Source organism: Chiloscyllium plagiosum, unplaced genomic scaffold (genome assembly GCF_037043375.1).
Source record: "Chiloscyllium plagiosum isolate Xiang-an unplaced genomic scaffold, Cpla_swu_hap1 HiC_scaffold_9, whole genome shotgun sequence".
NCBI classification, from domain to species: Eukaryota; Metazoa; Chordata; class Chondrichthyes; order Orectolobiformes; family Hemiscylliidae; genus Chiloscyllium; species Chiloscyllium plagiosum.
The window spans coordinates 81,040,255-81,059,635 of NW_028270147.1; the positions used below are offsets into that span (position 1 = coordinate 81,040,255).

Sequence of the window (19,381 nt, forward strand, 5' to 3'; positions counted from 1 at the left end):
TAAACAGGAAAGTGGCTTGAAGTGTGTATACTTCAATGTAAGAAGTATACGAAATAAGGCAGGTGAACTTGCAGCGTGGTTTGGTACCTGGGACTTCGATGTTGTGGCTATTACGGAGACATGGGTAGAACAGGGACAGGATTGGCTGTTGCAGGTTCCAGGGTTTAAATGTTTTAGTAGGGTCAGAGGTGGGGTAAAAGAGGGGGAGGTGTGGCATTGCTTGTCAAAGATCGTATTACAGCTGTGGAAAGGACGATGGATGAAGACTCGCCATCTAAGGTAGTTTGGGCTGAGGTTAGGAATAGGAAAGGTGAGCTCACCCTGTTAGGAGTTTTTTACAGGCCTCCTAATAGCCCTAGAAACGTAGAAGAGAGGATTGCGAGGATGATTCAGGAGAAGAGTGAGAGTAATAGGGTGGTTGTTATGGGGGACTTTAACTTTCCTGATATTGATTGGGAAAGCTATAGCTCTAGTTCGTTAGATGGGTCGATGTTTGTCCAATGTGTGCAGGAGGGTTTCCTGAGACAATATGTAGATAGGCCAACAAGAGGTGAGGCCATACTGGATTTGGTTCTGGGTAACGAACCAGGCCAGGTGTTAGAATTAGAGGTAGGTGAGCACTTTGGGGACAGTGACCACAGTTCGGTGACTTTTACTCTAGTGATGGAGAGGGATAAGTGTGCACTGCAGGGCAAGAGTTATAGCTGGGGGCAGGGAAATTATGATGCGGTGAGGCATGACTTAGGATGTGTGGCTTGGAAAAGTAGGCTTCAAGGCAAGGGCGTAATTGATATGTGGAGCTTGTTCAAGGAGCAACTATTGAGTGTCCTTGATAAGTATGTACCTGTCAGGCAGGGAGGAAAGGGTCGTGTGAGGGAGCCATGGTTTAATAAGGAATTGGAATCCCTTGTTAAATGGAAGAGGGCGGCCTATGTAAAGATGAGGTGTGAAGGTTCAATTGGGGCGATTGAGAGTTATAAGGTAGCCAGGAAGGACCTGAAGAGAGAGCTAAGAGCAGCAAGGAGGGGACATGAAAGGTCCTTAGTTGGTAGGATTAGGGAAAACCCAAAGGCTTTCTATAGGTATGTCAGGAATAAAAGAATGACTAGGGTAGGAATAGGTCCAGTCAAGGATAGTAGTGGGAAGTTGCGTGTGGAGGCTGAAGAGATTGGGGAGACACTGAATGAATACTTTTCGTCAGTATTCACTCAGGAACAGGACATTGTTGACGATGTGAATACTGAGTCATAATTAAGTAGAATAAATGGCTTTGAGGTATGTAGGGAAGAGGTGTTGGAAATTCTGGAAAGGGTGAAAATAGATAAGTCCCCTGGGCCTGATGGCATTTTTCCTAGGATTCTCTGGGAAGCAAGGGAGGAGATTGCAGAACCATTGGCCTTGATTTTTATGTCCTCGTTGTCTACAGGAGTAGTGTCAGAAGACTGGAGGCTAGCAAATGTGGTTCCCTTGTTCAAGAAGGGGAGTAGGGATAACCCTAGTAACTATAGGCCAGTGAGTCTCACTTCTGTTGTGGGCAAAGTCTTAGAGAGCATTGTAAGGGATAGGATTTATGAACATCTGGATAGGAATAATGTGATCAAGGATAGTCAGCATGGTTTTGTGAAGGGCAGGTCATGCCTCACAAACCTTATTGAATTCTTTGAGAAGGTGACTAAGGAGGTGGACAAGGAGAAAGTGGTAGATGTGGTGTATATGGATTTTAGTAAGGTGTTTGGTAAGGTTCCCCATGGTAGGCTACTTCAAAAAATACGGAGGTATGGCATTGAGGGTGAGTTGGAGGTTTGGATTAGGAATTGCATGGCTGGAAGAAGACAGAGGGTAGTAGTTGATGGTAAAAGTTCATCTTGGAGTGCCGTTACTAGCGGTGTTCCGCAAGGATCTGTTTTGGGACCATTGCTGTTTGTCATTTTTATCAATGACCTGGAGGAGGGGCTAGAAGGTTGGGTGAGCAAGTTTGCAGATGATATGAAAGTCGGAGGAGTTGTTGACAGTGAGGAAGGATGTGGCAGGTTACAGCGGGATATAGATAAGCTGCAGAACTGGGCAGAAAGGTGGCAAATGGAGTTCAATGTAGCTAAGTGTGAGGTGATTCACTTTGGTAAGAGTAACAAAAAGATGGGGTACTGGGCTAATGGTCGGATACTTGGTAGTGTGGATGAGCAGAGGGATCTTGGTGTCCATGTACACAGATCTTTGAAAGTTGCCACCCAGGTAAATAGTGCAGTGAAGAAGGCATATGGTGTACTAGCTTTTATTGGTAGAGGAATTGAGTTCCGGAGTCCTGAGGTCATGTTGCAGTTGTATAAGACTCTGGTGCGGCCGCATCTGGAGTATTGTGTGCAGTTTTGGTCGCCATATTATAGGAAGGATGTGGAGGCACTGGAACGGGTGCAGAGGAGGTTTACCAGGATGTTGCCTGGTATGGTAGGAAGATCGTGTGAGGAAAGGCTGAGGCACTTGGGGTTGTTTTCATTGGAGAAAAGAAGGTTTAGGGGTGACTTGATAGAGGTGTACAAGATGATTAGGGGTTTTGTTGTTGACTGTGAGAACCTTTTTCCACGTATGGAGTCAGCTATTACGAGGGGGCATAGCTTTAAATTAAGGGGTGGTAGGTATAGGACAGATGTTAGGGGTAGGTTCTTTACTCAGCGAGTCGTGAGTTCATGGAATGCCCTGCCAGTAGCAGTGGTGGACTCTCCCTCTTTATGGGCATTTAAACGGGCATTGGATAGGCATATGGAGGATAGTGGGCTAGTGTAGGTTAGGTGGGCTTGGATCGGCACAACATCGAGGGCCAAAGGGCCTGTACTGCGCTGTATTCTTCTATGTTCTATGTTCTATGTGTGTAAGATTATGAGGGGCATGAACAGGGTGAATAGAAAGCAACTATTCCTGTTAGTGAAATGTCAATAGCAAGGCTGTGTAATGTTAAAGTGAATGGCAGGAGGTTTAAGAGAGGATTTGAGGAAAGTCTTTACCACCCAAAGAGTGGCAGGAGTCTGAAATGCACTGCCTGGAGGTAGTTGAGTGGGTTCCCTCACAAGCTTTAAAAAATATTTGAATGAACACTTGAAATATTGTAACATTCAAGGCTGTGGACTAATGTGAGAAAGTGGGCCTCGTGGAGGTAGTAGTCTATTTTTGATGGTACAGACTTGATGGACTGAATCATCTGTACTACATGATTCCATGATTCTAAAGGATCCCATGCAGTACTTTGAATTAGAACTACAGGATTTTCTCCATTGCCATGGTCAATGTCTATCCCTCGACAATAACAAGGAATTCTGTTATGTTCACATTCACTGTCAAGTTACCCCTCTCCCATCTACTTCCAAATTGTATGAATTCTCTCTTGGTCCCACACTAGGATTAAAATCAACGAGGTAAAAACAATGACTGCAGATGCTGGAAACCAGATTCTGGATTAGCGGTGCTGGAAGAGCACAGCAGTTCAGGCAGCATCCAAGGAGCAGCGAAATCGACGTTTCGGGCAAAAACCCTTCATCAGGAATAAAGGCAGAAAGCCTGAAGCGTGGAGAGATAAGCTAGAGGAGGCTGGGGGTGGGGAGAAAGTAGCATAGAGTACAATAGGTGAGTGGGGGAGGGGATGAAGGTGATAGGTCAGGAAGGAGAGGGTGGAGTGGATAGGTGGAAAAGGAGATAGGCAGGTAGGACAAGTCCGGACAAGTCATGGGGACAGTGCTGAGCTGGAAATTTGGAACTAGGATGAGGTGGGGGAAGGGGAAATGAGGAAACTGTTGAAGTCCACATTGATGCCCTGGGGTTGAAGTGTTCCGAGGCGGAAGATGAGGCGTTCTTCCTCCAGGTGTCTGGTGGTGAGGGAGCGGCGGTGAAGGAGGCCCAGGACCTCCATGTCCTCGGCAGAGTGGGAGGGGGAGTTGAAATGTTGGGCCACGGGGCGGTGTGGTTGATTGGTGCAGGTGTCCCAGAGATGTTCCCTAAAGCGCTCTGCTAGGAGGCGCCCAGTCTCCCCAATGTAGAGGAGACCGCATCGGGAGCAACGGATACAATAAATGATATTAGTGGATGTGCAAGTAAAACTTTGATGGATGTGGAAGCTCCTTTCAGGCCTTGGATGGAGGTGAGGGAGGAGGTGTGGGCACAGGTTTTACAGTTCCTGCGGTGGCAGGGGAAAGTGCCAGGATGGGAGGGTGGGTTGTAGGGGTGGCGTGGACCTGACCAGGTAGTCATGGAGGGAATGGTCTTTGCGGAAGGCGGAAAGGGGTGGGGAGGGATTGTCAACTCTGGTTGGCCATATTCATGGAGGTGTCATCCTGCTCCCAATGGGCCATTCCACTATGTTTTCATCATTGGTCCCCAAGTGCATCCAATTTGGCCAATTAGAAATCTCTTCCCACAAATGGATGATTCTTGATTATCAAATGGCACTTTTTTCAATGTCCAACATTTTTATAACTGGAAGCAAACATGTTTAAAGAGAATTGAACAAATTGGCACAAAGTTAACTTTTAATTCCTTGGGATTTGACGGCAATCCTGGAGAGTTGGTAATCTGATCTCCTCCTGGAGCTCAGCGCTCTGTTTCCAAATCCAACTTTCCATAAAACAACAAATTGCAGATGCTGGAAATCTGGAAATTATGGAGAAACTCAGCAGATCTGGCAACATGTATAGGAGAGAAAGCAGAGTTAACATTTCGAGTCCAGTGACCCTCCTTCAGTACTTCAAAACAGAATATTCAACCTTCCACCTTCCAGCAGTTCTACATCATTGACACATCATTCCCAACCCTTAGATATCACTTTTACTACACATACTGCCCACTTTTTTTAGTCATAATTATCTCCTCATACCATATTCCAATATTCCAACCACTTCCTTAGCTCTTTGCGCATCCAACACACCCTCTATCTGTTTCTACACCCCTTGATTATTATTGCAAAGTAATGAAATCATCCCCAATCATCTGGAATCATAGTATCCCCACAGTGTGGAAGTGGTCATTTGACCCATCAACTCCATGCTGATCCTCCGAACAGCATCCCACACAGACCCAGTCCTCTTCCCTATCCCTGTAACCCCACACCTACTGTGGACAATCTACCTAGGCTGCACATTCCTGGACGCTGCAAGCAACTTAGCCCGGCCAATCCACCTACATCTTTTGGACTGTGGGAGGTAACCGCAGCACCCAGAAAATGTGCAAACTCCACAGTCACCCAAGGCTGGAATTGAACCCAAATCCCTGCTGCTATGGGGCAGTGGTGCTAACCACTGAGTCACTGTGCCACCCATTTATTTCCTTGTGCATTCCTCTTATAAATGCCAGATTTCTCTGCAGCATGTTCCCAACTCCCTTGAAGCCTTCCCATAATTTACAAGGCACAAACCAGGAGTATGATGGATAACTCTCTACTTGCCTGGATAGTGGAATGACAACACTCAAGAAGCTTGAGAATGATGCTGCTTGACTGCTGCACCAACTATAAGATGCACCACAATAAATCACCAAAGTCTTGGTTAATGTATGGCTTAAAACAGAGTATCCTCAACTTTATGGAGGATATGCACACACAAAAGGATTATTTTATGCAAAGTAACCTTAGGAATATTTGAGAACAGGAGTAGACAATTCAGCCCCTTTCGTTCTGTTATTTATTAAGGTCATAGATGGTCTGTATTAAACTCCACCTAACCCCAATTTGCAATTCAATCAGTACCAGTGATGAGGTAGAATATAGAAATGCAATATTTTATTTAAGTGATAATAGAGCTGGTGCATAACGATGGCCCAAATGGCCTCCTTCTGCACCATAATAATTCTGAGATACCAGAATATATTGTCTTTTTTTAATGCACATCAAAGTGTTTCTTTCTTGATCTATGTAGAGCCGCAGTAAAATGCGTCTTCTCAAAGTACACAGAATTCAATCAATAAAATGGGCATCGCATGAATTTTATTTCTAACATGCTAAAAGTTACAGTTGGATGCATCACTCGATCTTGGGATACTGCAGAATAATATTAGCTTGTCCATCACAGAGTTAAAAGTGATTTGTCTGGCAATGGAATACCTGGCACCTAGGAAATAAAGGGACTGAATGATCAACTCTTATTAGAAGGCAAGGGTTTGTAAAAGGAAACCCGAGGTGGGTTTTGATGAATCAGTTTTGAAATTAAGACATTGTGGACATTTAATCACCCCAGAAATATTTAATTGACTGATATAACTTGGTATTGCGATTTTAGTATCACCACTGAGTTAGTATTACAAACAAGCCAAAGATGAAATCATTAAGGATTTTTAAAAGTTCCTTATTGTTTCTAGGCTCAGAATGTGTCATTTCTTTTGTGGAAAATCCAGTGATAACACGTTGCTTCTCAAAGGTATTGGGACACTGTTCAGGGTTGTAATTTATGGTAAGAGAATTGAATTGCAGTTGCTCAGTGCATCATGCTTTTCTGACTGTTGACTTTGGCTATTAATCGTCATCACTGCCGCTTTACTGCAGTGGCTGTCATTGGCCAGCTGCTTGGCCCCAGTCCATTGCACATATCATATAAGAGCCCTGTCACTGCTGAGAGCTGCATCAGAACCCTAAAGCAAAAGAAGCTGTGCTCAAGAACTGACACTAGACAGCAAAGACTGAAAAATAGCAACATGTGCAAAGGACTAGCTGCACTGCCTGCTACTTGCCTAAGAAGGTATGTCTTTAACGATGCAGTTTTCAGATCTCTTTTTGTGCTTCTATTTCCAGCAATGTTCACTTGATGTTTTGTTTCATGAAATATAGCTTGAACGAATGTGCCGTGTGTGTTTTTTATGGACTTTAAATGACCAGGCAGGCAGATTTTAAAAGAAAAAGAAATGGGAAACTTTGCAGCAGGGTAGTTTAAATTAACAATTTACCATTCATATGAGAAAGACACAAAGAGCTGAATGCTGCCGAGAGCTGCACCTTCCCCACAGCTTCTTTTGGTGTGGTTTAAAAAGATCAGTTTTAAAAAGAAGGGATTGCAGATCAAAAAGGCTTTGGTCATCACAATGTGTATGTGACAGCTACTATTGCTGTGAATCCTTTCAAGCTCTGCTAATGTTAGATAAGAGTGTTGTTTATTTTTTGGAACACCTTTTTATTAGATTCTTGTCTACTGCAATATTGTTTAATTTCTTGAATTTCTTACCAGTTATTTGAATGCTTAAATGTAATGGATGAAAATGGTCAATTAAAAAAGAATTATTCCTGCACTGACTTAGTTTTAGGGTTTCATAAAGGTTTGGCATTAGCAATAATAGAAGCTCCAAAATATGGCCATTAAAAAAAAATCTGTGATCTTTCCTGGAATAGCTTTTATTCCCCAATTGTCGTCATCCCTACAGTAGCCTCTGTATGCGTCAGGTAAAGTCTTTATAACATGCTGCTCCACATGCTTTAAAATAAACTGAGAGCTGGAAACATTGAGCCTTACACTGTAGCTAAAAGTACTGTTTCAATGAAATATAGCATATACAGTATGTCCATTGGAAAATTTTATCACATTTACTTGCACAAGGTACTCAATTGAATTTATGTAGCAGTTCAATGTTTGTAGTCAGAACTGTAAGATGTTTGTAGTCTTTGTAGGCATCCTTTTGTTAATCACATTTATGTTGATTCTGAACAGTGCAAAGGACATGAAACATCGTCTGGGCTTCTTGTTGCCAAAGACAGAGACAGTGAGTGATCACAGTTCAACGTCCATCAAGAAGGACAAAACAGGTGCCACGCACAGGTATTTGTCTCCCTGAAACCAGCTCAGATTATACGCAGTTTGCAATGTTGCTTATCATGAGATGCACAGATGCAATAAGAAAATAAAACTAATCTGTCCTTTTTTCATTCCTTACTTCAAACACTAGAGTTGTGAATCCCTGCTCGCAAATGAGCAAGCCTTTTCAATCCTGCCTTATTCATGTTTATCATCTCTTTTGATCTCCCTTAGCCAGCTTTTAACCATAGCCACAAATCCACCCTGTAGCCCCAGTTGGGAGACCAATGACTCTCAAATCCCTGAAGAGTAAAATTGATTTTACTTACGATACCGAAAACTAGCAAGTCAGAATCAAATAAACAATGCAATGGACAGGGTGGAGCAGAGTTTGACTTTACTCTCCCCTACACTCCCTCCTCCAAAATCAATTGCCTAGTTCACTGGATGACAGCACATCTCTTACATATAAGGTAATGTTTTCTTACATGTTAATTGGTATATTATTATTTTAAGTGTGCTTTCCCCTTAAAAAGCTCATCATGCAGATAAGGCAGGAACCTGGATATTATCACATGACCAGAGACTTTGGTCACTCTCCATCATAGCACCCTTGACAAAGGATGCATCTAGAGATACTCTGTCTAATCTGCAATAATTTGGTCATAAATAAACCCACCAGAGAGCTTTGAGTAAACAGAATACATGTACTGGATTTGTGTTTCACAGTGATAGCACAATCATTATGTTGACCTGCTACAGAAGTGTGAGGAATACACCTTAACTCATTTATAACAAGGCTGCTCAATCAAAACCCTTTAATATCACAATTATTTCCAAAAATAATATTCTACTGATCCTGTCCTTACTGGCTAACTGCTCATTTACCTGTCTATTAACATTTTTGAACCAATACCACAAATCTTTCTATAAGTGAAAAGGTGTTTTATTTACCATCTTCCGTGATGTGGAGATGCTGGTGTTGGACAAGGATGGACAAAGTCAGGTCACCTGATGAAGGAACAGCTCTCTGAAAGCTTGTAATTCCAAATAAACCTGTTGGACTCTAACCTGGTGTCATGTGACTTCTGACTTTATCCATCTTCTGTCACGTTGGTACAAAGTGAAAATAAGCATTCACTGGTACTTCACCTAACCAGATATTTGTTGCCTGAGGCCAGGTAATAAATATCTTGCTGTCTCCACAACCAAAACAGAAAGAGGGGATTAGGGGGTAACTACTGAGAGAGCAGTATTCTTCCAATTGTTGATTATTCTCCTTCTTTGCTGTTCTGAGTATCAATGCTGGCCCAATGGTAAAGTGTTGAGCTAGTTCCTGGCCCTAATATAATAGAGGTCTAATCTTAACTCTGCATTAAACTTTTTAACTACTGGGATCTGATGGCTATTAACTCAACAAACCTTTAAAAGAGTGATTTGCATATTGAATTTTGTTGCAAATTGACAAGTTCTTGCTAGAATATCTGCTCAAAGAAAAATGTCACTGCCATTTCCTATGTGCTAAAGACTGTATCCATTTCTAGTCATCAAGGAAGGCGGAGTGGACTGGAGTAAGATCTTCAGTCTCGCTCATCCTAAACTTGTATGCACCAAGGATGGGATACAGAAGCAAATTTAGCTTTCAACGTGGGTCTACATGACCTTCCAGTCAACTGCGTGTGGATAAACTAGTGGAAAGGGGGGAGGATGGGAAGCAGTGTGCATGTGTCACAGTTTACTCCCAGTCTCTGCGTTTTCACAGTCTCTCACTGTATGCCCCCTCCCCACCACCAACTCTCCCCCAAAAACCCCTATACCCTGTACGTTTTCCCTCACACAAAAAACCCTCTCCACTCTCTCACTCCCTTCCTCGCCCACATACACACATTCTCCTCCTCCGACTCTCACCCACTCCCCGGTCCTCATCAACAGCAGTTATAGGAGAGAGATGGCCCATGTTTTGAGGAACAGCAATGTGTTGGCCTATCACTTGTATTGTGAACGCTGGTCTGCAGGCCACATGAAGACACATGGCAGGAGAGATTTGCACCCCCCCAACCCCAGGACATATGTTGGGCAAGTCAACAATTTAAACTGTGGGTTCAGGTTTATTTTGTACCACCACCTCATCAGCACTAGCCAGTTGAATATAGTTACGGTCAATACTGTGAAAAGATTTTGTTCATTTTTTTAAACAAAGAAACATTTCGCCCCTAATAGATATATTTTCTTTCTCTTTATTGGAACAGGGTCAATTATAAAGAAGTCAAAGAATGGAGTGAATCGTTTCTGAAATTAATATCCCATAAACGTAAGTAGTTATTGAAAAAATAATCATGCTTGATTCATTTGGTTATCAATAATCAGTGTTAGAGAATTAGCTTCAAAACAAAGCCAAATCCTAGCAACTGGAAGCACTTAGATGGCTAGAAAGCCATTAGGTTCTGATTATCAGCAAAGTCTTAATAACCTGTGATTAATCCAGTCATTAACTTCTGTGATGGTTAATATTAATACTGAAAGCTTTAGAAAAGTCAATGACCTTTGCTAGAAGCCATAATTTATTCTCTCAAGCTGCATACGAGTAATTATCCAAAATCCTAAAATGGCCTATATTAAAAATGAGTTACCATTTTTAAGAACAGCAATTTAAAAGTTATCTTCATTAAAAACAATTCAAAATGTTTGTAATTGGTAGTTATAAAAGTCATCCAGTTTCCTCACATGGTTGTCAAAGCTAGAGCTTAAATATAATTGTTCTCTCTCTTTTTATGAAGCTTCTAACTGCTGCTATACTTCACTGGCACCTGTTGGGGCTATTGACTTATTCCACTGAGATTGTTGAGGTAGCTCACTGGAACGGTTGATGTATTTGAGAGGGATTGTTGAGGTATTCCACTGAGGTTATTGGGGTACCTCATCAATGATCTCTCGAGGGCTGTTGAGATATTTTGTAGAATGTGGATCCAAGTGGTTGCTTAGAAACCCAACTTGCATTTGAAAACACAACAATGTGAACAGATGTACATAATTGTATTTCCCTTGTATAATTCTGTTTACTTAGACAAGAAGCTATATTAATCTGCAAGCACATACTTATAATAAGTGGGGTCAACTTATATCACAACAGAGGACAAGTCCAAAAATAGCCTTGAGAAAAAAAAATTCAGTTTCTCAACATTGAAATTCTGTGCCCATTCATACTGTCAGTAAATCTGTCCCTGGTTCTTGCCCCCAAGTTAACAAATTAATTCCAGACAGAAAAGAACTCTGATGGGAAATACATGTTTAAAAGCTCCTACTAATATACATGTTTAAAAGCATCCTGTCTTCAAGAACCATGATCCTCCACATCCTTCCAAAATGGAAAGGCATGAGCTATAAGGGGGGAGGCTGACACACTGGTAGGGAAGGTGGCAGGAGGGATACCAGGCAATTGCCAGCTGTCATTCCATTTTGCCAGTGGTGGCCAATTGAGCCACCTACAGACCCGGTTAAAGGCCACTTCTTGCCCCTAATCATTTTGCCCACATCAGGGGCAACTACCATCAGATCAGGTAAACCCTGGCAACCTCACACAGTCTCAGAGGTTTGGTTGTCCGTGACGGAAATTCCCTGTCCAACAGAAGAAGTCCCCTGGTGCAAGTGGCTATCTTGGTCCTAACAGGCCAAATGTGCACCATGACACAACTGCTTGCCTTCCCCAAAGAAATCAATAAGTCTTTGCAGGTGCCTCAGCAGCAAGGTGCCCTGTGCTTGGATGATGCAGTCCCAGCAATGACCACTGGTAGTGGTGGCGCTAATGAGGTTGCTGATTGCCTCTGGCGGAGGCCTTTTTTTAGATTGAATTACCTACAGTGTGGAAACAGGCCCATCAGCCCAACACGTCCTCACCGACCGTCCGAAGAGTAACCCACCAGACCCCCGTCCCTCTGACTAATGCACCTAATACTATGGGGTAATTTACCATGGCTAATTCACCTAACCTGCACATCTTTGGACTGTGGGAGGAAACCGGAGGAAACCCACGCAGACACTGGGAGAATGTGCAAACTCCACCCAGGCAGTCGCCCAAGACTGGAATCGAACCTGGGTCCCTGGTGCTGTGAGGCAGCAGTGCTAATCACGGAGCCACTGTGCCATCTCAAATCACTCTCAGCTGGCAGACTATTGCCCCCTAGATCCCCTCTCCAGCTGTTAGTGGGTTCAGCTCCTACTTTCTGACCTGGTAGCCATCCTTCCAGATCCTTTGCAATGAGGTCACCTTCCCCAGCCTCTGAAGTCAGGCCAACAACTATCAGGCTATATTTGGTTATGACCTATCCCTGGAGGGTCCCTCACCTTGGCCTCAAGCTAGCCATCAGCTTGAAACCAGACACCTGCATTTTGCCAGCAGTCACCCGACTGGGGTAATACTTGCTTCTAATGTCTAACTGGGAGACACTGAAACCAAGTGTTTTAACTTATCCGAACTATGACTAAGTCCACAGTGATTCAACCTAGAGCCTTCCAGTGCTGCTTAAATTTTCTCCCACGTGTTGCATCTACCCAATGGTCCCAGGGTGAGTTTTAAAGGGACATTGTATTTTGGTCTGGGCAATGAGGAATGTCCTATTTGATGGCAAAGTTTTGTTCAGTATTTTTCCTAAAGGCAATACCCCTTTAAAGAATAAATAGACTGTAGACTATTTTTGCTCAGGTTGAATGAAAAGGGCAAAATCTGGGTTGCTTTTATTTTTGCTACATCCTTCTGGACTGTCCCATGATGTGATGTTAGTTCAGCTGATAGCATGTTGCAGCTGTCGCTTTGAGCAGAGCAATGTCTAGGCTTCCCCCTTCCCTCACAGACTGCAAGAGATGGGATGAAATGTTTAATCTGGCTGACCAAGTTCCTCAGTTCAATCACCAGGGAGTCCCACACAGCCCTGTGCCAACGAAGGACCTTCCCATGCTCCAGACTTGATGTACGTGTTAGTAGTCAGCTCTGGAGGCCTAGAGGCAGGACGTTTGTTTATGTTGTCAGCTGTCCTGATGTTAAGAGCCATGTGGCAGATGTTACTTCACATCTGGTTAACTGGTCCCCTGGGACGTTACAGTCAGTCACTGAGCAGTCTGCTTTGATTCCCAACAATCTATTCAGAGACAGTCACACTGAGGGTCACTTACTGTCCATTCCTTCTCAGGCAGTATCTATGATCTGAGGCCATGTTTAGTTTTGCAGCCCATCATTTGTTGAGACATTAATTTCGAGCTGTGCACTTGAGTACAAATAAGCATTGGATTTCTCTTACTTTGTAGCACTCCATTCAAAACATGCTCAAACAAAAATACGAATGAAAAGCCATGTTTGAGAGGCTTGTTTTTTAAGAGAGCTGAATTTTAATTTAACATCACCACTTATTTTCCTTTTCTGTTCTGAATCATTCTTGTATCCTTAAACTGTCAAGGTTTTGCAGGCAGTGAATAGACAAATTCAATGACATTTATATTTGCTAGGAAAACAATAGCTTAAGTGCAAAGAATGGGAAATATAATTTAATTATGGTTTGTGATCCTTTCCATCCAAAGGCAGGCGACAAAACTAACAATATGCAATGGACTGTCGATGAGAATCTGCCATTCCAGTTTCTCAACTGTGTGTCACTAAGTGATTTTGAACAAACAAGTTCAAAGCTGACATGTTGGTTTAGATTTTGACTTTTTGCAATAGTATAAATTGAGCAATGGCAATTATGTTTTCTCACCAGATACTAGAAGGTAGAAATTACTATTGCAGATGATATCAATGTATCACAGTTCCCTCTCAGCTTAAGTATAAAATAGAGTGAACATTTCTGTCAAAATACAGAAGTATATGATTAGATGCAAGTGCATTGAGCATTTGTACAAAAACACTGCCACTTAATTTCTATCTTCCATTTATCCACTAATTGATGGTAAATTGTCTGTTCATCTCTGCTAAAGTGCAAATCTTTCTATTTCTTTTTATCCTTAGATGGCCTAGTCACATTCACTGAATTCCTCCAGTCTGAATACAGTGAGGAAAACATCATGTTCTGGCTGGCATGTGAGGAATACAGAAAGTGCAAATCTCCTGCAAAACTGGCATCTAAGGCGAAGAAGATTTTCAATGAATACATCACAGTCGAGGCTCCCAAAGAAGTAAGTTTGCAATCACGGAGGAATAGTTTGTGATGGGGTCATGTTGGTGTGTCAGGGTCTCAAGGAAGATGGACCAAAGGCCATGGTCAGTGGCGGTCAGATATAGATCAGTAATGAGCTATGGTTGGAAAAAGACGTATTTTGTATTAGCTTTCTGTCTTGCATTATGAGGACAATTCGTAAGAAAGGCTAATGAAAAGGGGAACAACAATTTACACCATATAAGAAAAGTGTTGATTGATTGGCAAGTGGACTCTGATTGGTAGCGGTTTGCCACTATCAATTTTTTAAACAAAGTTTTGTAACTATGAAGTGTGTCCTTCTTTAGCAATATTCAAGTTCTGTGCCTCCAGATGATTATTTATATTAGTTATGAATGAATTGAATGTCAGGGCTGACTGAAGGGGTTGCATATCTACCCTTGATTTGAATATTTACTTGTTCCTAGAAATCATAAGACTGCTGATGGAGGCTCAATTCTCTCTCTGTCTCATCTCTGATACTGCTGAGAACCAACAATCCCTCCCCGCCCCCCCCCCCCCCCCCCCCCTCTCCAGTGTGTATATGGAGAAGGACATTAAAAGAAGAACTTACTTTTTACAGCAACTTACATCCTCGGGAAGCTCCACAACCAATTATTACTGTGGGTGTGTTGTAACGTGGGGAAAATTCAAAAGCCATTTGTGGACAGCAAGGCCCCACTAACAGGAAATGTGATAAATAACCTGACACCTTGTGTTAGTGACATTGATTGAGAAAGGACACCAAACCAAACTTCATCAAATTGTGCCATGACATCGCCTACATTCACCTGGAAAGAGGAAGCCTCAGTTTAACTTTTCATCCCAAAGTTATCACTTTCAACAACAAAACATTCCTTCAAAATTAGTGTGTAAGCCTAGATTATAAACTTAAATGTTTTAATGCAAGGTAAAAAAGAGCATTTTCTCATCTAATATTTTGGTGAGACCTGATGGCATGGTTCTCTGTCTAAATGTTAAGTATTCCCTGATTGGATACTGTATACCCATTTAAAAGGGAACTACTTCTAATCTGCCTCCACAACATGCCTTAAGCTTCAAGAAAGCAATTTCCAAATTGCCAGCATTTGTTCCCATCTCTCATGCCTGACATTCTAATCGTCTCTGACTAAAGTTGCCATCTTAGTGCCAACTATGTTGTGCAAGTATGCCAAGGAAAGACTGAATTGAGGTGGCACCAAACAGAGTATTGTAAGGCTAACCACCTTAAATGAGAGAGATCTTGCGACTTTCACAAAATATGCCAATTTTACCCAATGGTCTAGATTGCTTTCTAATTCAAGTTCTGGAGGTGACACTGAGGGTGAATTGTGCTACCCAGAGTCCTAGTCTACCCTGAAATTGACAGTCAACTATTAAAATAATGCTGTAGCTATATCTAAGGATGATTATCTAGCCATGGTCATTAGGATTTGGAGCTCATTTTGTCTATTTTCTTAGAAGAAAGTGAGGACTGCAGATGCTGGCGATCAGAGTCAAGTGTGGTGCTGGAAAGGCACAGCAGGTCAGGCACCATCCGAGGAGCAGGAGAATCGATGTTTCGAGCATGTTGATTCCTGATGAAGGCTTTATGCCTGAAACATCGATTCTTCTGCTCCTCGGATGCTGCCTGGCCTGCTGTGCTTTCCCAGCGCCACACTCTCGCCTATTTTCTGTACTGTTTGACAATGACCCATCGAAGTTATTTTGATTGTGGCAACATGCAATGACAATAAATTGCAGCAACAGACCTTGTCAGTGAAAGTAGCCCTCTTTGCTTCTCAGTTCTGAATGAAGAAGTAGAACTTGTTCCATAACTTTGACAGCCTTTTTGCTCCTGGTTTTTCAGGTGAACTTGGAGTCCCACATCAGAGACAAGACCAGAAAGAATATCCTTGAGCCAACGTCTTCTAGCTTTGATGAAGCACAGAACAAAATCCAAACCTTGATGCAGAAGGACTCTTACCCCAGGTTTCTCAAGTCCAAGATCTACTTGGATTTACTGAACCAAACTCAAGCAAGAAGTTAACCAAAGATCCAAGCACAGACACCTTTGACATCTGACCCACAGCGCTCACACTCCCGGTTTACTAGGATTGCCAACGCAAGGTGGTTGACTGTGATTTTAATTTCAAAATCTTTGTTAGGTCATATTTAAAAGAAAGGTACAAATTCTTGTTGAGAGTTACTGCAGCTAAATTTGACTAACATAGCACTTTAAATCCTGGAGAATGAAGACATCTCTTCGTGCCATTTTAGCAAAGGACAAGAGTAGAATATTTCATTGTTTTTTTAGTCATGTTTTTCTTTCATGGTGCTATTTTTTTTCCTGAGTCCATCAAAATTTTCTGCTCTCTAATTAGGAAGAGCAATGTTGTTGTTGATATTAGGGTATGCAAACAAGTTTGCGTTCTCAATGAAATAACTTCAACAGACCTATATGACCTTAATGTCAAGTCAGTTCCTGTGTTAGATTTTGTTTAGTGTGTCTGTATTGTTAAAATGCCAAGAGTGAGGTGCCCCACCCACTTCATTCTGCTTTCTTTCATGTTCTATGCATGGTCATAGATTATGTGGTAGCTCAGGAAGCTGAGTCATTCCTTTTCACCCACTGTCAGACAGATTAAAGAAAAAGGAGAAAGTGAGGACTGCAGATGATAGGGTGTCAGAGTCAAAGTGTGGCACTGAAAAAGCGCAGCAGGTCAGGCAGCATCTGAGGAGCAGGGGAGTTGGCATTTCGGGCATAAGCCCTTCATCAGGAATGGCTTATGCCCAAAATGTCGACTCACCTACTCCTCAGATGCTGCCTGACATACTGTGCTTTTCCAATGCCACGCTTTTCGATATTGAAGAGGGCATAGGTTTTGGGTGAGAAGGGAAAAGTTTATAAGGGACAACCTTTTAATGCAGAGAATGGTGCATGTATGGAATGAATTGCCAGGAGTAGTGGTGGAGACTGGTACAATTACAACATTTTAAAAGGCATCTGGATGGGTATGTGAATAGGAAGGGTTTAGAGGAATATGGGCCAAGTGTTGGCAAATGGGGCTAGATTAGATTGATATCTGGCCAGCATGGAGTTGTACCAAAGGGTCTGTTTCCATGCTGTACATCTCTGACTCTAAATAGTAAAGTACACAGCACTGTTGCATTCCAAATAATACCACATTGAAAGACTGAGGGCATATGGAATCACCATCACCTCTAAATTCCTCTCCACACCTTGCAGTATGCCAGACTGGACATATATCAACAATCAGTCATAGTTCCTGGGTTAAAGCTCTTGATCCTCCTGACCTACCTGCATTCTGACAGTGTCTTCAATGAGTGAACTGCAACAGTTTTAGAAGGCTCAGCAACAACTTCTCAAGAAGTTGCAGACATCTAAATGATTGCCAGATATATTCATCACTAAAATATTGAAAGACGCACACATGACAGCATCACAACATTGCTGATTATTTTTCAGCTGAAACATTGATAAAATTATTTTCAAAATGCAACATGACACAACCTGTCCAGAAATCACCCTATACTTACACGCAAACTACTTGAAAAGTAATTTCATTTATAGAAAAAAGATATTTATACCACAGTGTAAGAATCATCACCTCACCAGAAATGTGTTACTACACAAAGCAGTACTGGTGAAATTGATCTGTGGAAGCAACAGTCATGTTTGTTCTATATATTTGTCCAGAGTGTACTTTCGATACTGAAGTTAATTGTGGAATTTGAGAATAATTTATTGTATTCAGGATTAATGTGAAAGTTTAATTATTTTTATATGCGTTATATTCAGTATTGTTCAATCTCAAGTATATCTGAGTTAGTCTGAAAGGCTGCAGTGTGATGAACTTTTGCGAACTAAACAACATCTGAATTCTAAGTTTAGATGCAGAGTTGCTGTAAGAGTCATTGTTGCTCTTATATATTTATTGCCTAAGTTATGGTGTATGGGAATTTGTTTTTATTTTACATACACAAATAAATTATGTTTCATATTAACCTACTTGTCGAAATCATTATTATTTTAACCCACTAATCAAGTGCCTGTCATAGTTTAACCTGAATTTTGACTCCAAACTTATTCCTGAAAGTGGTGACTTTCCTTAGGACAGATCTCCAGGCACTGGCCAGAGAAGGAGAGAGACTGAAGAAAGATGGAACACAATACTTCAGTTCCTGGGAAACCATTGGGGAAGACAGCAGAGGGGGAGGGTAATTGGCTGGGTTGGCACTGAGCTGCCTCCATAAGGTTTGGGAGGGAATGGCCCTTTGTAACCTCCTCACCCACAGCCAGTTGAGGCCTTCAAATGATCAATTAGTGACTGCTATTATCACTCCAGCTCCAGGCCAATTGGGAAAGAGAGATCCTAACTGACTATTGAACCAATGGGGAAGCTTGTGAGTTTGCAGCAGTGGGAGACGCTCTTGACATTCAGCAATTTGTGCAGGACTGAGGAATGAGACGTCGACTTTGCTCACTTTCTTCCCCGTTCTCCCTTCTCCCAATAAGCTGCAAACCAAGAAACCCTCTGCCTGCCCCAACAAGCTACACTTAACTTCCCCAGCAGTGATCATCCATCCTGGAAATTTTGAGGCAGCGGGCACTCAAAGGTCACTCTGAGGTGACACTTCCGGGTTTTGGATTAGCCGGCTTCAATTGACTGCCACCTGCAGCATGGCAGGACTTCCTACACTGAGTCCCAGTTTCAATCGAAAGCCTGACTGTCAATAGATCCAGGGGGTTTGCTCACCATAGAAAGCTGCAGGTCTCCCTCTTGGCAACTCTCCCGATTTCATCTGAAAATGGGAAGACCCTAACACAAGAGAAAGGGGAATGCGAACAGTAAAGACAGAAAGAGATAGAGAGACAGAGAGAACTAGCAAGGAAAAACAGACAAACATGAATGACTTTGCTTTTGTCAAGGAAAGGAAAGAGGAAATCTCTTGATGGTACGCTGATGAATTGGTTGACCTATTATAAGACAATTAAAGGGCATAAATAATCTCAGGTGGGGTTGGTGCATTTATTACTCTATTCAATTATGCTGACATGGCCACCATCATTTTGGATAGGCTCTGAACACAGTGTGGAGAAAGTGAGGTCTGCAGATGCTGGAGATGGAAATGTGTTGCTGGAAAAGCGCAGCAGGTCAGGCAGCATCTAGGGAACAGGAGAATCGACGTTTCAGGCATTAGCCCTTCTTCAGGAATGAGGAAAGTTGGTCCAGCAGGCTAAGATAAAAGATAGGGAGGAGGGACTTGGGGAAGGGGCTTAGGAAATGTGATAGGTGGAAAGAGATCAAGGTGAGGGTGATAGGTCAGACTGGGGTGGGGGCGGAGAGGTCGGGAAGAAGATTGCAGGTTAGGAAGGCGGTGCTGAATTCGATGGATTTGACTGAGACAGGCTGGGGGGAGGGGAAATGAGGAAACTGGTGA

The 19,381-nt window shown here is 42.4% G+C and overlaps 1 protein-coding gene across 1 annotated transcript; it reads left to right on the forward strand.

The window, feature by feature from the left end:
• Positions 1 to 6,612: 6,612 nt before the first annotated feature.
• LOC122554788 (regulator of G protein signaling 4-like) lies at positions 6,613 to 17,938 on the forward strand. Its single transcript, XM_043700163.2, has 5 exons — positions 6,613 to 6,710; positions 7,671 to 7,778; positions 10,004 to 10,065; positions 13,750 to 13,916; positions 15,786 to 17,938. The coding sequence occupies exons 1-5, from the start codon at positions 6,667 to 6,669 to the stop codon at positions 15,963 to 15,965; spliced, it is 561 nt and encodes a 186-aa protein (XP_043556098.2). The 5' UTR covers positions 6,613 to 6,666; the 3' UTR covers positions 15,966 to 17,938.
• The last annotated feature ends 1,443 nt before the right edge of the window (positions 17,939 to 19,381 follow it).

What these genes read in the sequence shown, in the direction of transcription:
- LOC122554788 (XM_043700163.2), top strand. Translation starts at nt 6,667, where the DNA reads ATGTGCAAAGGACTAGCTGCACTGCCTGCTACTTGCCTAAGAAG. An exon ending in GAAATTAATATCCCATAAAC is followed by an intron (nt 10,066 to 13,749) that starts GTAAGTAGTTAT and finishes TTTTATCCTTAG; the next exon opens with ATGGCCTAGTCACATTCACT. An exon ending in CAGTCGAGGCTCCCAAAGAA is followed by an intron (nt 13,917 to 15,785) that starts GTAAGTTTGCAA and finishes CTGGTTTTTCAG; the next exon opens with GTGAACTTGGAGTCCCACAT.